The 15,569-nt window shown below is 35.0% G+C and overlaps 1 protein-coding gene across 1 annotated transcript in view; it reads right to left on the reverse strand.

Annotated features, from left to right (window-relative positions):
- The window catches only part of CNTNAP2 (contactin associated protein 2), a 1,023,368-nt gene that overhangs the window by 450,816 nt on the left and 556,983 nt on the right, over nt 1–15,569 (reverse strand). The window contains exon 9 of the mRNA XM_058800058.1: nt 9,914–10,063. Within this exon, the coding sequence (XP_058656041.1) occupies nt 9,914–10,063 (150 nt within the window). The remainder of the gene's footprint in view (nt 1–9,913; nt 10,064–15,569) is intronic.

A 15,569-nucleotide genomic window follows, 5' to 3' on the forward strand; every position in this document is an offset into this window, starting at 1 on the left:
TGAACACATTTTTAACAAGTGCACATGTACGCACATGCAGTTGTGTCATTTTGTAGAACCATCCTAGTGACTGATGGCACATATCAAAAGCAATTTTTGACTAAACAAGAATTCCATTTTGCCAAATGATAGGTGGATTTGATATTTTTATATTTCTGGCCACTAACATGAGATATGACTATAATTTTTTTGCTAATATTTGTAGGATTCTTGAAAAGATCACTCACTGCATTTATAAAGACCTGTCCTATTTGACTTTTGTTGAGATCATAAATATAATAAAATATCTTTTAAAATGAAATAGGAATATATAACTGAAAAAAAAGAGCCCCGCTATTCTCAGAAAGATTTAAGCTTCATTTATTATTCCAGTTGTATAATTCCCCAGTGACCTTTCTTCAACATGCACCAAGATATGCAGTATTCTATCTTTGTGCTATCTCAAGATTTTTCATCAAGCATTTACAGAATAACTGAGTCATTATCAGCATGAGTACTGTTTACTCACTCCATGATTTCTAAGACATTTGAATAATAAAAGGCTCTTCCTTCACACTTGTGTTTTCCCCTGTACTTCGCCAAATTCTTCAAAAGAGGCAATAGTGCACGTGCAATCAGAAAAAAAAAAGAAAAGCTTTTATCTGGTCAATAGGGAACATGAATTGCAGACAATGAGTATACATAAGAGAGTATAAAAAAAAAATGCAAGAGGGTCGACTCTGTGCAACCTGTTCCCATGAATGAAAATTATGGGAATATGGGATCTGAACATCCTATTCCAAAATTCTACTCCATTTTATTATGATGTAAGTGAAGCCACAAAACACCTAAGTAATTACAAAAAAAACCAAAAACATTTACCCTGAAGCTCCACAGAAATATCCAAACTTACAGAACCAAATATAAAAATTAGTTTTCAAAAAGCTGACTAAAAATGTCAAGTAAGCATGGAAAGAGTTTTGGGAAGTTTGGTCAGTAAGAACAATAAAACTTAGGTATGAAGAGTAGATGAAGCATTTTCAAGCACCTCTAGAGCTTGCTTCTTTTTTCATCATCTACTTGGAAAAAAAAGATTCACAAGGAAATATCCTTAGTGCCCTCTAGAGAGTATTTTTGCTGTTAGAGAATAATGCAAAATACTTCCTACACAAATACAAAAATATCATGCACACTGTTACACACAGCACCACTATTTGATGTGTTTTTATTGATAAATAGAAGTTGCTTACCAAAGGATTTTCAGTCATTGTATATTACTAGCCACAGCCTCTAATCTCACTTGGATTTGTTGGACTAGATCAAATGATAAGCATGCAGGTCTCACTCCAGAGTCAGAAAGGCTGTAAAATCACTTCTCAGGACTCTCAGTAGAGTTATGCATGCATTTTGTATGATAGGCAATGAACTCAAAGAGACTAAGGGTATTCTTTATTGCCATGGAAACAAATTTAGATTCTCCTTCCTCCAGTTTGCAATATAACCTTGACAATAACCATCATTTCTCAAAAGTCTCATATTTCTTTTATTCATTCATAAACACAGGATGTTTTTAACAGCTTCATGGCTACTATTTATACTAATTCTATCTCAGAGAAATTGCTCTCACTTAAGGGAAAAACCTAATTTCCCCCGCCCCCCCCCGCAAAAAAGGGTCAAATGATTGTGGCCATTCAGTGAATAAACTGAATGGTAATGTCTTTGACAGGACTTAATAACACAAAATAGTCTAGCAATTTGCTGGTTAGCCACCAACCTCCCCCTAAAGATATCACCAATATTAAATATTCAGTACTGCATTATCAAGCCTTCTGTACCCCAAATTAAACTCAAAGCAGACATACTTTGACACTTATAAGGTAATTTAATGCAAACTAGGAAGTAAGCCAGTTTCCAGCAGCAATCCACACTGGAGAATTGTGCATCTCTAACGTGGTACTTCCTGCTGCAAAGTACTATACAGGTAAGTTCAGTGTTTAGGTGGTAAGTGGGGAAAAAAAAAAGTCTTGAAGCCTTTTCTTTCAGCTTCACAGTTCCATTTTGCCAATTTATGCAGATAAATCAGCTCTACACCACTGACTGTGAGATTCAATAAAGTTTTTTCTTTGGAAGATATAACCCTTCAAAATCTGCTTCATGATTTACAAAAGCATCACTAATAAGTGTTCTCGTTAGAGCTGTAGACTGCCACTTTTATATGATGAGATTTGTTGTCTTCAGTAGAAGGTGATAACAACCTGGGACTGCAGGCATGCAAGGATTTAATTGGCAGCCCTAGACACAAAAGGCTACCTGCAGCTTGCTTATATAGTAGAAGCAGCAGATAGTAATTATAATTGGAGCTCCAATCAGATTTCATATATGTGACAGAATTTACAATCAGCAGAGAGAACCATTCTCCCCTCAGACCATATGAGTCAGGCAGGCCTTTTGCTAAATAACATATTTTTCTTCTGTCTCCCACTTTCAGAAACACTACATTTGGTAATATCTGGTTTTATTTCTCCTGTTATGCATTTATGACTCATTAAATCAGATTTCAAAAGTTATTAATGTTCACAATCACCTAGATAAGTAGATTTCTCTGAAAAGTGAGTCAGTTGTCAGAATATCACCAGAATCAATGGCATTAAGGCAGCTTTTCGCCTAAGGTTGTTTACAATATTAATAGGTGCTCATTTACATACTTAAAACATTGAAATGTGACTTAAAACTTGTCTTATGCTTAGAAATGTGGGAGAAAAAAGGGAGGTCACCAAGGTGATCATAGGGATTGATCACCTCCTGTGGGAGGAAAGGCTGAGAGCACTGGATTTTTCAGCCTAGAAATAGGAGGTTTACAGGTGAACTAATTTTGGCTTTATAATACCTGAAGGGAGGCTACAAGGAATATGAAAAGGGGTCCTTTAGAAGAAAGGGGAGAAATGGCTTCAAACTGAAAGAGAGGAGGTTTAGATCAGATATTAGGAAGAATTTCCTTACTGCGAGGGTGGTGAGACACTATAACAGGTTGCCCAGAAAAGCTGTTGATGCCCTGTCCCTAGAAGTGCTTCAGGCCAGGTTGGATGGGGCTTTCAGCAATCTGATATATTGGAACATGCCACTGCCCAAGACAGAGGGGTCAGAACTACATTGACCTTTCCTTCCAATCCAAGCCATTCTGTGACTCTATGATCCTATGATTTTAAAGAGAAATGTCACAGATTTTGCTATGGAAAATCCACTGAGGAGCACCAGTAAGTAACTCCCCAAAAAAAGGAAAGCCTCTGAAAACAGTATGGCTCATTGATGACACCAAGAATTTACCTTTTCTTGTTTCTATTATTTTTACCTGTGTAGGTTCATTGAATTGTGGCTGTGGACAATACACACGTGCATAAACCTAGCCAGGATACCATTGAGAAACAGTTAAAGTTGGCAGAAGTGTCATTCCAGCATTAATTAGCATTCTCCACTACTTAGAAGTATAATTATTTTCACACAACAGAAAAGCATATTGCTGTCATCTTATTGCAAAGCTCCCATACCTTCTCGATGGCTTCTCATGGGCATCTCCTTACAGCACTGACTTCTTCTTCCTCACAGCACAGCCAACAAAGTCCAACTCTCTTTTCTACCAGCTAACCCACTCTTTTATAGCACTCATCCTCATTGGACACAGCTGTGGCCTGATAAGGGCAGGTCTGTTCCTAATCTTTGATAACTGGCCCAGCTGCAACTCCTCAGGGGTGAGACTGCCTTTTGCACTATCTTTATTTTCTTACATTCTATCCCCCCACAGCATATGTGTTTATTTTTCACATCACAATTCAAGACACACATACAGACATACTTGTGATTCCTAATGCCATGAACAGACTACACTGTTTTAAGTGTTCTAAAACCATAGAGCTCTAATCACTACTGACTAGTGATTAGTACTGGTTAACATTCCTACCAAATTTCACTGCTTCTTGAAATGCCTGCCTTTCCCCTTCTACCAGTATTTTTTCACTTACTGGTACCAAAAACCTTGTTGCTTGACCTAATAAAGCTAGTAAAGGAGGGCCAGATAGAATACAGCTATAATTTTCACTTTTGAGTGTGCCTCCAATACCTTTCCTCTGGGTCTTTGACAGAAATTTCCTTCTCCAAAAGTGTTTCCTTTAGAAGAAGTGTGGATAATTTTTACAAGCATTTTCCATTCTGTTTGGAGTAAAGATCTGTATTAGATAGGGAATTTACCCTATTTTTATTTTAATTTTCTGGAATATATTTAGAGACTGGAACTATTTGCTTCATACTAAGACTCAGGGAACAGTATAATGACTACAGTTACTGAAAAAGGAAATAAATAATATATTCACAGAGTTAGAGACAATAGAGCTCCATAAAGTCAATTTAGTCATTCCCCTGTCCACGCAGGTTTACTTTCTATGGTATATATTCTTTCTCATTCTTTGTCCCTTCTTAGTTTTAAATGACAGTAAGAGTAAAGAAAATGTATTGAAAATTTTGATGTTCTCTTTTCTGCTGCACACAAACATTTGCTTTAGTGCTTCAAAGAAAATGAAGTAAAAGAGAATGAGTAAAAGTTCCTCTGCTTCATTTTTTGAGAAACTTCTAGATATATATTCTGCAGCTAAAATCTTCAGCTTAACAGGAGATTTATGTTGTAACAAGGAGAGCACTTTTCAAGACTTCATCCATTTATATTTCAGTGGATAGACATTTCTCATATTTAATAGACTTTTACTCAAAAGCTGAAGTTATTCCAGCAAGACTCATGCCCCCATACATACATTGCTAAACTGCCATTACCATGCATTTCATCTTTTATTTGCTTACACATTGTACCAGCTTTCTGCCTGCACCTGTTTTTCTTCAGGACATCAATCTATCTCCAGTATTTCTGCTTGTACTGTTGTATAAAATCTGTTGGTGGATTGGCATATTGACATCACTGACATTACTGAAAAATTAATCACAGAAAGTCACTATTATTTTACTTGGTCTCATTTTTCTAACCTTCAAATTATCTGAATGAAATAGACAAAAATTTAAAATAATGAAAAAAGCATAAATCTCAATGGGAAATGATGATCGACTCCATTTCTGTCAGTTGTATAAAGGGAATGTGAACTCAGTTGTGTTTCCTCATTCACAGTACAAGTGAGATGATGAAATAATAAAGAATTTCAATCATGTACTAAATACCAGAGAGAGGTTTATAATTGCCTGCCATCTAATTTTTATTTTACTTGCTACAAGCACTTCCTTTCTTTGCTCATGTTTATAAATTTTGCATATGTGCATTCTTTGCTCGTGTATTGACTTATAAACATTCCAGATTTAACAATCCAAGGTATGAGGGCTGTTAAAATATACAACCTATTCCAAGTTTTTTATTTCCATTTCATGTGTTTACCATTATTTTGTAGGTCTGACTTGGGAGAATACCTGAAGATGAATGTTGAAGACACACAAAAATCACATTATACCCTGAGTTACTTGGAATTTCCTCTGTGTTCTCCTAATGGACTTGTATTTGAGTTTACAGTAGCGTTATGATCATAAGAAGAAAGATTTCAAAACACACTCCAAGACTCTTTCCACAAGAAATACAAATTTGAGCATCCTGTCTTGTGGTCATACAAGCAAAAGAAAAGCCAAACAACCACAAACAACAAATGGGCAGCCAAACTGAAGCCCTGACATACAAAAAAATCTGTATAAAAGATCGGCAAAAATACAAATTCAACCAAATATTGTTTCTTATTTATATGCGAGAACTTTCAGTAGTGCAGGAATGAAGTCAGCTGGAACTTTTTTATTTTTTAGGTAACAGATAACATGAATTGTCATTAGCTGAATCTCATTTATTTGTTGTGACACCTAAAAACTCAACTTTGGTTTTGCTGAACAAATTTGAATTTGAGCTAGAGAAACATGTCCCCCCCACCCAAAAAAGAAAGAAAACCAACAAAGTGACCCCTTCCTATCTGTTAATAATTGTAATTATGATACTTCAGATGCTTTTCAAATGCCAGTGACACTACCTAGGAACTGTGGCTGTGACTGTAATGGCTGTTAATGAAAAAGATCCACACAGTTATAACAAAGGCTAACAATGAAAAATTTAGACACACCACACAAAGATCTTTAAGAAGAGAACGTTCGCAGAAGAGTCCAGGAAATGTGAACCATAGGAAGGTAATTTGTCTCCTAAAATTCCGTCTTCCTTCTATCACCTCTGATTTTATGGACTTCTAGACCAACACAACTTTTCAAAACAAGTTCTACTCGAGGAACAAGACTTCATGTGTTTTGCAGAGAAGGGGAGGATTTTCTATACACCTTGGACTGGTGTCCCATAGGAAACTTACTGCATATTCCCTTCATCTTAGCTTGTCAGAAAAAGCAGCACAGAGTGGATTGACTGATGCTCACAGCATACCTTTGATCTCAAAGAAAATTTAGCCCTCATACTAAAAACTCTCCCATCCTTGAGCCAGTGAAAAGAAGAGGAAAAGTAGACATAATTAAAAAGAAATGCCATAGAAACAAGTTAAAATCATGTCTCTAATCAAATATTTCCTATGGACATCAGGAAGCTATTAGGTGGTTTGGTGAAAGCTTAGGATGCTTCACAAAAGCCCTTTATCTCCAACTGTGCAAATGAGGTTAATGGACTCATTTTCACTCTGTGATTCACTTCCTCTGTTCTATTTCTTTGTTTTAGGCAGATAATTGGAAACAACAAAGAAACATCATTCTCTAGAGCTTAGTAAGGAAGGAAAGTTCACTTCTTTCCAAAAACACAAATTCAAAAGAAGAAATAGAAGGAAAATAAAACCAGTGGGCAGAAAATAAGTTATACAGAAGGGTAATAGGCAATTAGGACCCACCCTCCCACAATCTACAGAAATGCCTCATCTTACACAGCTTCCCCTTACTCTTTAGGCTTGAATAAAACATCACTACTGTCCTTTGGGAGGATCTCAGTATTCCTGGGAGATGGCACTGGAGAGGCACAAAGCAAGGGGAAAAAAAGATTTTAGCAGTACTGAACATAATATTCTCTGACAGAGAAATTAATAATACTCTTATAATTTACTTACTAGTAAATGTACTAAGTACTTTTCTAGTTTTTCAAAACTAGAAAAGTTAGTTCTACAAGCAGAAGTCACAAAATACTCTGATTTCCACATCTCCTCTACTCAAATGTCACTGCATGTGTTGTAAAATTTTGGCTGTGGTGGTCATTGACAAGCATTTTTGAGAAAATATTGTACTGCAGTGCTGAAATGCAACTTCTAAATCTTTTCTTCAGCGAAGACAATAGCATTGCCTATAGTATACATTTGTTGTATTGACACCAGGAAACAGGAAAATAAAGAGGCTCACATATTTTGGAAACAGGGAAAGTTTGGAGAACAAAACCCTTGCAAACATATAGTAGCTCCTTCAAAGATGAAGTAAGCCATCAAAGAGTACTCAGAGCATGCTAGAAATGCTGTACAACCTCTCCAAACACAAATTCAATGGACTGAATTTTCTCAGTATTTTGAAAGGTCAAGAAATATAGAAGTGGGATTGCAAGAATATCATAATGTTATCTTTAAATATCATAATTTATATTTTGCATATGTTATATATGTTTGTATTTCATAACACAAAGGTTTAACAGTGTAAATATCTGTAATTATAATATTAAATTCTTTAGCAAAGAAATATAGATTTAATTTCACAATGAAAACATCACCAAAGAACTGATAATTATTTCTGCTAGCCATCTAGCATTGTGCAGATGGCTATTGCCCTTGGAATTCAAGAACCTATCACTTACTAAACAACCATGTGTATTTGCAGCAAAGAAGTGCTTGATGCTTTCTTATCCTTACTTATTCTGAAGGAAATTAATGAAAATATCTTTGATTAACACCTGGCCCAAATTTTTGTGGCTCCCCATTATTCTCCTTCTCTACATCCTCTTGCAAATGTTATTTGTTTAAAGCCATGACTTGGAGTGCTTCTAAAGACAAGTGAGGAGGCACATGTACATTTGGAGGGGACAGAACAAAAATACCTTTGCCTTATGAGATGCAGGTCATGAATATAAACATTAGGTTTATAACATGCATCCAAAAGACTCTAAGTTGCAGTCTTTAATATATTATTTATATATACATAAATAAATAACATACATTTATATAGAAATATTCATGCGGGAACATAATATTATAAATGGGTTCTATAAGTTAAGCTTCCTCAGATTCACAGCTTCTGAGTTTATGTGAGTGAGGAAAGTGTTGAAAATGCAGATTTTGAAATAAACTTGAGTTTATTGAAGGTTAGGACACCACTGTTCTTTTGACATAACTTTAGAAGACCTTTCAGAGGACAAAAGATACTAAGGAAAAACAAACACCCCATAGTTTGTGTAACAGGACCATGTATTTGCATGAACAGATGTGGGAATGAGACTTCAGGGATTTCATGATTGACTTCCATATCCCACTGGAACAATATCTGCATGCACGCTTGTTTTTTATGGAAGAATGGTGGAATTATAAAGTACAGGTCAGCAACGACAAATCAAGCAAATTTCATAGTCAACTGAAATGACAACAAATCAACCTGACTTTTGACCAAGAAAGGGTACAAAAGCTACCTGGAGACTCTTGTCAATCTGTCCCTCAAAGACAGAGAAACAGAGGTAAAAGACATTTCAGAAGAAATCAGTCAATCTCTTCAGAAATGTAATAGTGGTCTGGTGATTTTAGCTATGAAAATTAACGGCATTTAACACGATGTATTTTGTGCAGCATTTCTTCTCATTGTCTCCTATGTGTGCTTAATAGCTTTATTTAATTAGAATGTCACAGATTGTTCTGACAAATTGAACATACTATGTTTTGACAACAAACTAATTTTCACACTTTAGCATGTGGAAACTGGCTATACTAGAACTCTTACTTGAGGCAATAGGCTAAAAATACAGCATTAGCTGAATTATGGATATTGGAAAATAGGCATGTTACAGCAACAGGAAGTTTAACCCTTGTGACAGACCTTTAATTTGATAACAATGAAATAGAAACAACCTTGAAATTACTGTTTTCCCTTTCTATTTAAAGTACTTCATGTAACACTAAATTTTCCATTCCTTGGGTAATATTATGACTATTTATAGTATCACATTTATATTTTATTTTTATTAGACGTGTACCTTGTAAGTTTTAAAGAAATCAATTCTTAACACTGATAAATTCTGCTTTTAAAATTTATGCTCTTTGTCTGAAGAATTTGTGTTCCACGAATTTTGAAATGTGTGGCACACTCCAAAAGTGCAACCTGCTGGTTTTTTTGATCAAAAATATTTTTAACACAAAAAGACACTTTTTAATATAGAAATGTAAAGTTTTAAAAATCCAAGAGTTCTGATGGCCTTTTTTGATTTTCATAATGCTAACATAAAAGACCAAGCACAATAAATACCAAAGGCACAATAAATATCAAAGGCACTTCTTTTTTAATGTATGGACTGTCAACAAACAAAAATACTGAACAGTCTAAGGCTTCAACCTATGAGAGCTTCTCAACTATCCACAATCATGATAGAGCTTAAAAGCCAGCAAAAAAATCAGGGCCTGTCCGGAACAATTGATTTCTTTTTTTTTCTCTTCAGGATTTCAAACTTAAAAATTTTATTTCTCCACTTTGTGCCTTTTGTTTAAATTATCGAGTCCCCTTTCTCTGAAATATTCAGAGATTTAAGAAATCATTCCAAGTTAGATTGACAGTCAAATTAAATTTACGGGCTTTTACCCCATAATAAGATACACATAAATGAATTACATCCTGAACTCCATTTCACCTGTTATATACATTAAAAGACAACAGCACTTTAGGCATGCATTTGATATTTTTTTACCTCCAAAGAAATATTTTTCTCCTGTCTTGACCTGTAGAGGGCTGTTGGTTCGAACAGCTGAAGCTTCATCGCCATCAATGGTGAGGACAGCAAAGTTTTCCTTAGCCAGGAACCGAACTTCATGCCACTGCCCATCATTGAGACCAGAGCCTATTAAGAACAAAAAAACATTGCAACATTTTACTTACTCCAATATTAACTATCTCTAAGTGCTCTGTGTGTCTCTTTCACAGGCTCATTATATAAGGTTTCATAAAGGTTACTGCAGAAATGAAATAATTTTAGTAGGATAATGAGGTATTGTTATTAAAGTGACAATTACAAAGAAATCCACATTATAATATAAATACAAGTCTTGGAACTACTGAAGTGTCCAGGCTCACAGGCATAACATTATCTAACTACAGATGTTATCACTCACCTTTCCTATCAAAAGGCCATATTCTGCATTTTACTAATAAAGAATATGTCTTAATTGTTTCCATGATTAAGCTCAGAAGGAAAATATATCGATCCGTCCATTTAACTATAGTGAGTAAGAGTGCCAAAGGGCACATTATGCTCATGTTAGGCAGATATTGTTATAGATATTTCCAAGAAAAGGGAAAGTAAAAATAGGAGGGGAAAAGGCTCACGTAGGTGGTGAATTCACAGCTAATTGGGATGTAGGGCTCAGAGGAGAGGAAGACATTATCACAGAGGAACTTCAAAACCAGCAAATGTCTGAAAACCCCACAATCTTATGGGAGCACTGTCCTCCAAATACAGGCAGCAATGAAGCAGATGGAATTGCTCATTCACTCAGATCTTTTAAAACCCACAGAACTTATATATTTGTCATGTTGTCTCAAGCAGCTGGCAGAAAGCCAGTTTGCTTGGCACATTAAGAACTGACAAAGGGTGCTGGTTTGTTCTACTCATTTAACTAGTAACCTGCAGACAGGTTATGCTGGGTCAGCAAGTGAGTAGCAAATGCTGGAGTAAAAGCAAACTGCAAGGTTTGGCACCTCTGACAAGCACTATTTTCTCCACCTAGATGAAGTCACCTTCGCAAAATGTCATTTGCCAAAATAAAGCACAATGCAATGTAATAAGCTGCTTCTAAAATTAGGTGGAAAACAAAATGTCAGCAGAAGTATAATGCAACATAACTTCTCAAAATATCCAAAAGAATGTTACCTTCTTCAAACAAACAACAGTCACAGCAAAGAGATATACCTAAACATTGGATGAATATTTTTTCTCTTAGTGTTTTTTGCATCTTTGTTTAAAATATGTAATCAAGTTGTGAAATAAAATAGGGGGCTCTTCTCATAATATTCTCAGAAAATTTATTAGTATGAATAAAAGTGGCAGAAGCCTCTTAAAAATGTATAGTAAGAAATGTTACTACTGAAGCTTGTAAGCTTATTCAATCTAAAGTAAGAAGACCTAATATACCAAATATGATGGAATTTTTCTTTGTTTTTAAGCTCTTTCTATATTTTCATTACTCCTGAAAAAGAAGAAACTGAAAAACATAATTATAACCGAGATAAAATTATTTTTTACTGATAATAAACTAAGAAAGAAAAATACACAATTATTTATAGACTTCAAAACCAAATTTGTTACAGCATGTGCTACTACAACTGAAGCTTATCAGAACATACTTAAAACCCCAATTTTCCAACCTGAGATGACCTAATATTAAAAAAAATCTATTTTATATTTTTATCGAGGTATTCAGTATTACCTTGAACTGAATAACAATGAGTAGAGACTGCTGGAGAAAAATTAAGAGTTGGCTATTAAAACATGGGGCACAAAAGCAGTGGCAAGAGCTGCTCATCACAAACGGAGGTACATCTAAAGCATGGAAAGGTACCTAGATCTATTTTAATTGGCAACGAATTAAATTAATTTTCACAAGCTGAGTCTGTTTTGCTTGCGACTGTAATTGGTACATGATCTCCCTGTCTTTATCTCACTCCATGAACTTCTCAGTCCTATTTGCTCCCCTTGCCCTGTTGAGGAGTGGGAGTGCGAGTACCCACCATGACAACTGATGGAGCTAGAGACAGATGACTGCGCTATGAAGTTGGAAATTCACTGTATTTCATATAATAAGGCTAAGCTCACCATCCTCACCTCTTGAGGATACTCCTTCATAAAAGAATGAACTGAAAGTACTAATGAGAAAAGTTTTTAAATATGGCATGAGATGCAAAATACTTCAGTTATTTTAATCTGTACTTCTGTATTTTGTGTTTGTACTGTGCAGTCCCCATGTGCAGCGAAGGGAATACCCCCCAAGCTCACCAGCAGCACGCTGAGAAACTGAACACTCCAATGACTCAAGGCAAAAAGCAGGTGGAGGGAAGGTGGATGAGCAGAGCAGGTGGTTCTCCTGAGCAAATCAGGAAATGAGAGCACGAGGAGAGCTGCAGGTTAAGAGCAAAAGTGATTTCATGCATTCTCTCTGTGTGCACAGCATTTAGCAAGATTTAGCAAGGGGACACACTGCTGTCTGTAAGCTGCTTGCTAGAGGCATGTTTGGAGGAGCACTGTTGTTTTGATGTATTAAAAATATCTGCCCCTACAAGTTAGCATCATTCCTGTCAGTCCCTGAAAGATGACACTGTTTCTGCTTTATGAACTCTTCAGTGTATTGATACAAAATAATCATTAATTAAGGCTGTTTACTTAGCCAAAGGTATTACCCATCCTCATGGAGCTTTGCAGTATGACAGTAATATTCCCAACTGTTCTGGCTCAAAGTTGTCTCAAAAATTGTACAATTTTATGTTTGCTTAGAAAACTTACTGGTACATTTCTTTCCTGCAGAGTTTACTGATGGGTGCTAAGGAGGATTGCTCATTACTACTCAGCAAATACTATTTTCTTTACAGAATTTTGCTCCCCAGTCAAAACACTAAAAGCATCTTTTATCTCTGCCACTGTTTTTATCTGATTTTTTATTTATGTGTATTAGCAGCAGTAGTGTTAACCCTCCTTTATAAATGGCACAATGATTTGTGTCAGGAACTTAAATTATTATTGGGATAGATTATGTATTTTATATATATATAATAGGGGATACATTTGCATAGCTGCATGACCTGTTTCTAATTGCAATATTTTATTACAAGACTCATGTATATAAGGATTATTTTTGCTTGCTGAGATCCTTCTGTAAACTGAGACTCATTCATAAGAGTAGATCATGTCTCCTTACAATAAAAGAATTTTCAGCTGGAAAGTTTAGGATGACCTACATCCCAAATGCACAATGATGGCTTCTCATTGCAGTTTAATTTCCTCATCTGAGCTGATACATATATTTATTTGCATTCCTTTTCTTCTTAGTCTTTTTTTAGTATGCAAGTTGAGAGAAAAAAAAAAAAAGAAATGCATATTGCTGTCACCACAAATTCCCTACTGAGTTCTGGAAAAGATGGTTTCATATGCAGATTAAATATATTAATGAAATGCATTCTCTCTATGTAGGTTTTCTATTTAAATGACATTATTTAAAAAGTAGGACTCTTGAGTTAGGCACTTTGATTGAACAAGAAGTAACAGATGTTTTGCTTATTACAGACATGGAGGAAGAACTAGATTAACGAATACTAAAAAAGTACAAGGGTTTAATACATAATGGAGAATTCAGAAAGATAACATCTGGTTGAGTTTTGCCTCAGGGAAAACTATAGCAGCAAAAGTCTCAAATTCTTCTATGGATAGCCTTGTGTGATCAAATCTTCCTTTCAAAGGTACTGACCCATGCAGTGACTACCAATGAGTGCTAGCTTATACAATCTATTGATGCACCTGGACAAAATTCTTCTGAAGTTAACACCAGAACATCTGCCACATCAGAACAGAATATTGTATTAATTTTGATGTAGGACTGTAACTCAAAATGCAGTTTAAATGTAAAGAAGGAAACAAGGAGAGAATATTATCATTATCTCCATGAAGCACTGGAGCAATGCAAGGCTATGCGGCTGCATACAGGTTGTTAGTTCCCACTGCTGTAGTAAATACTCTGTATTGTAATTTCTTGCATATTCTACTAGGAGATGAAGCCCTCAATACTCAATCTGAAGGCAGAGGGAAAGGTTTATAATTGTTTTCACTTTAGCCAGACAGAACCACATTTCAGCATGCTCATAATTGTTATTCCTGGCCAATCCCTCACCAACTCAGTATATCTTTGCATTAGTACTTCTGACTATAAGAATAAAAGCCAACAATGTTTGGTTTGAAACATTCAGCTGTGTTCAAATATACAGCAGTATATGCCATGAATATTCAATCAGAAAAAGATAAAATATAATCACCAGATGTAATTACATGATCTGTGCTTTTTTGGTATTTATTTAATTGTAATTTTAAATTGGAAAAGCAAAATCACAGCTTCTCCAAAAATAATATTTTAGATAGTTTCTTCAATAAGCTATCTAAGTATATAATTTGTTTGAGGACTTTTGATTCAGAAAATATGTTTTTATTTTAATTTTTATCCATTTTTTACCTATCCCAATGAGCAGTAATATAAGCTAGTGTAAAACGCAGTCCTTGAAGGTATTTTGATGATAGAAAACCTTGTTCTCCCAACAGAAACAAAACAATCTTTTTAAATTTTGTCCTCATGTTTAAGCTCAGAGTTCTTTTTTAAGGTGAGTAGTTGGAAAAATGTTCCAATTTTGCCTGTTGGTGATATCTAATTTAGACTGGTTTTGCTCTGAAAGTTAAACATAACATAACATTCTCCAGAGGAGAAAAAATGAGAATACAGCTTCATATGCATCTCTAACCTTCTATGTACAGGACACATTTTTGAAAGAGCAGGTAATTTTCTTGTTTCCACAGTTAATACTGTTGTGCAGGAAACAGAAAATACAATAAATACATAAATCTACAATGCTGCAGAGTCTTTATAATATTCAAACGTATCTTTATAAAAGGCTTGGCAACTAGTGATTTTAATGTAATGAAACATAAACCTGGTAAATAATGGTCAATTAATAAAGATTTCTTTTTGTTCTCTTATTGAAAATTAATAAAAACAGATAAAATAATGTTTACACTTGAATGACATTTACAAATTCTAAGTTTAGATGCTTGTACAATCTTGTGCAACTTCTGAAAAAATTTTAGCTTTTCAAACACAGGATTTTTCTTTCCTCTCTCTTCTCCTCTTCACGCATTCTTTATTCTCATTAAAAAAATAAAATTAAATTGTTAAATTTTGCCTTAGACATGAAAATACATACACTTGGAAAATAGAATATTGATATTTGTTTCAGCTTGCAGAAAGAATGCTGCTAGAGATCAAACACAACTTTTGCCACTGTCCTCTTTCTCTATTCCAGTCAATATCACATCAGAAAGTGTTGGTTCTCAAAACACAATCTGGGCCCTGGAATTGCATAAGACACCTGCTCAATGGCAATCACCTCCATGAAGGGCTCCTGGATCAATCTTTACTAAGAAACAGGCAATGGTCACTCATTATCTGTTACTGACCATTACTAATCAAAATGGTCATTATTTAGCATAACTTTAATGTTAACTTAGATATTACTTAGTATTTAGCTAACTGTTCTGAACTCCCCAAAACTATTTGCAGATCAGCATCTAGCTGTATCTGCCTTTTAGCTGGCAACGC

Source organism: Ammospiza caudacuta, chromosome 1 (genome assembly GCF_027887145.1).
Source record: "Ammospiza caudacuta isolate bAmmCau1 chromosome 1, bAmmCau1.pri, whole genome shotgun sequence".
Taxonomy (NCBI): domain Eukaryota; kingdom Metazoa; phylum Chordata; class Aves; order Passeriformes; family Passerellidae; genus Ammospiza; species Ammospiza caudacuta.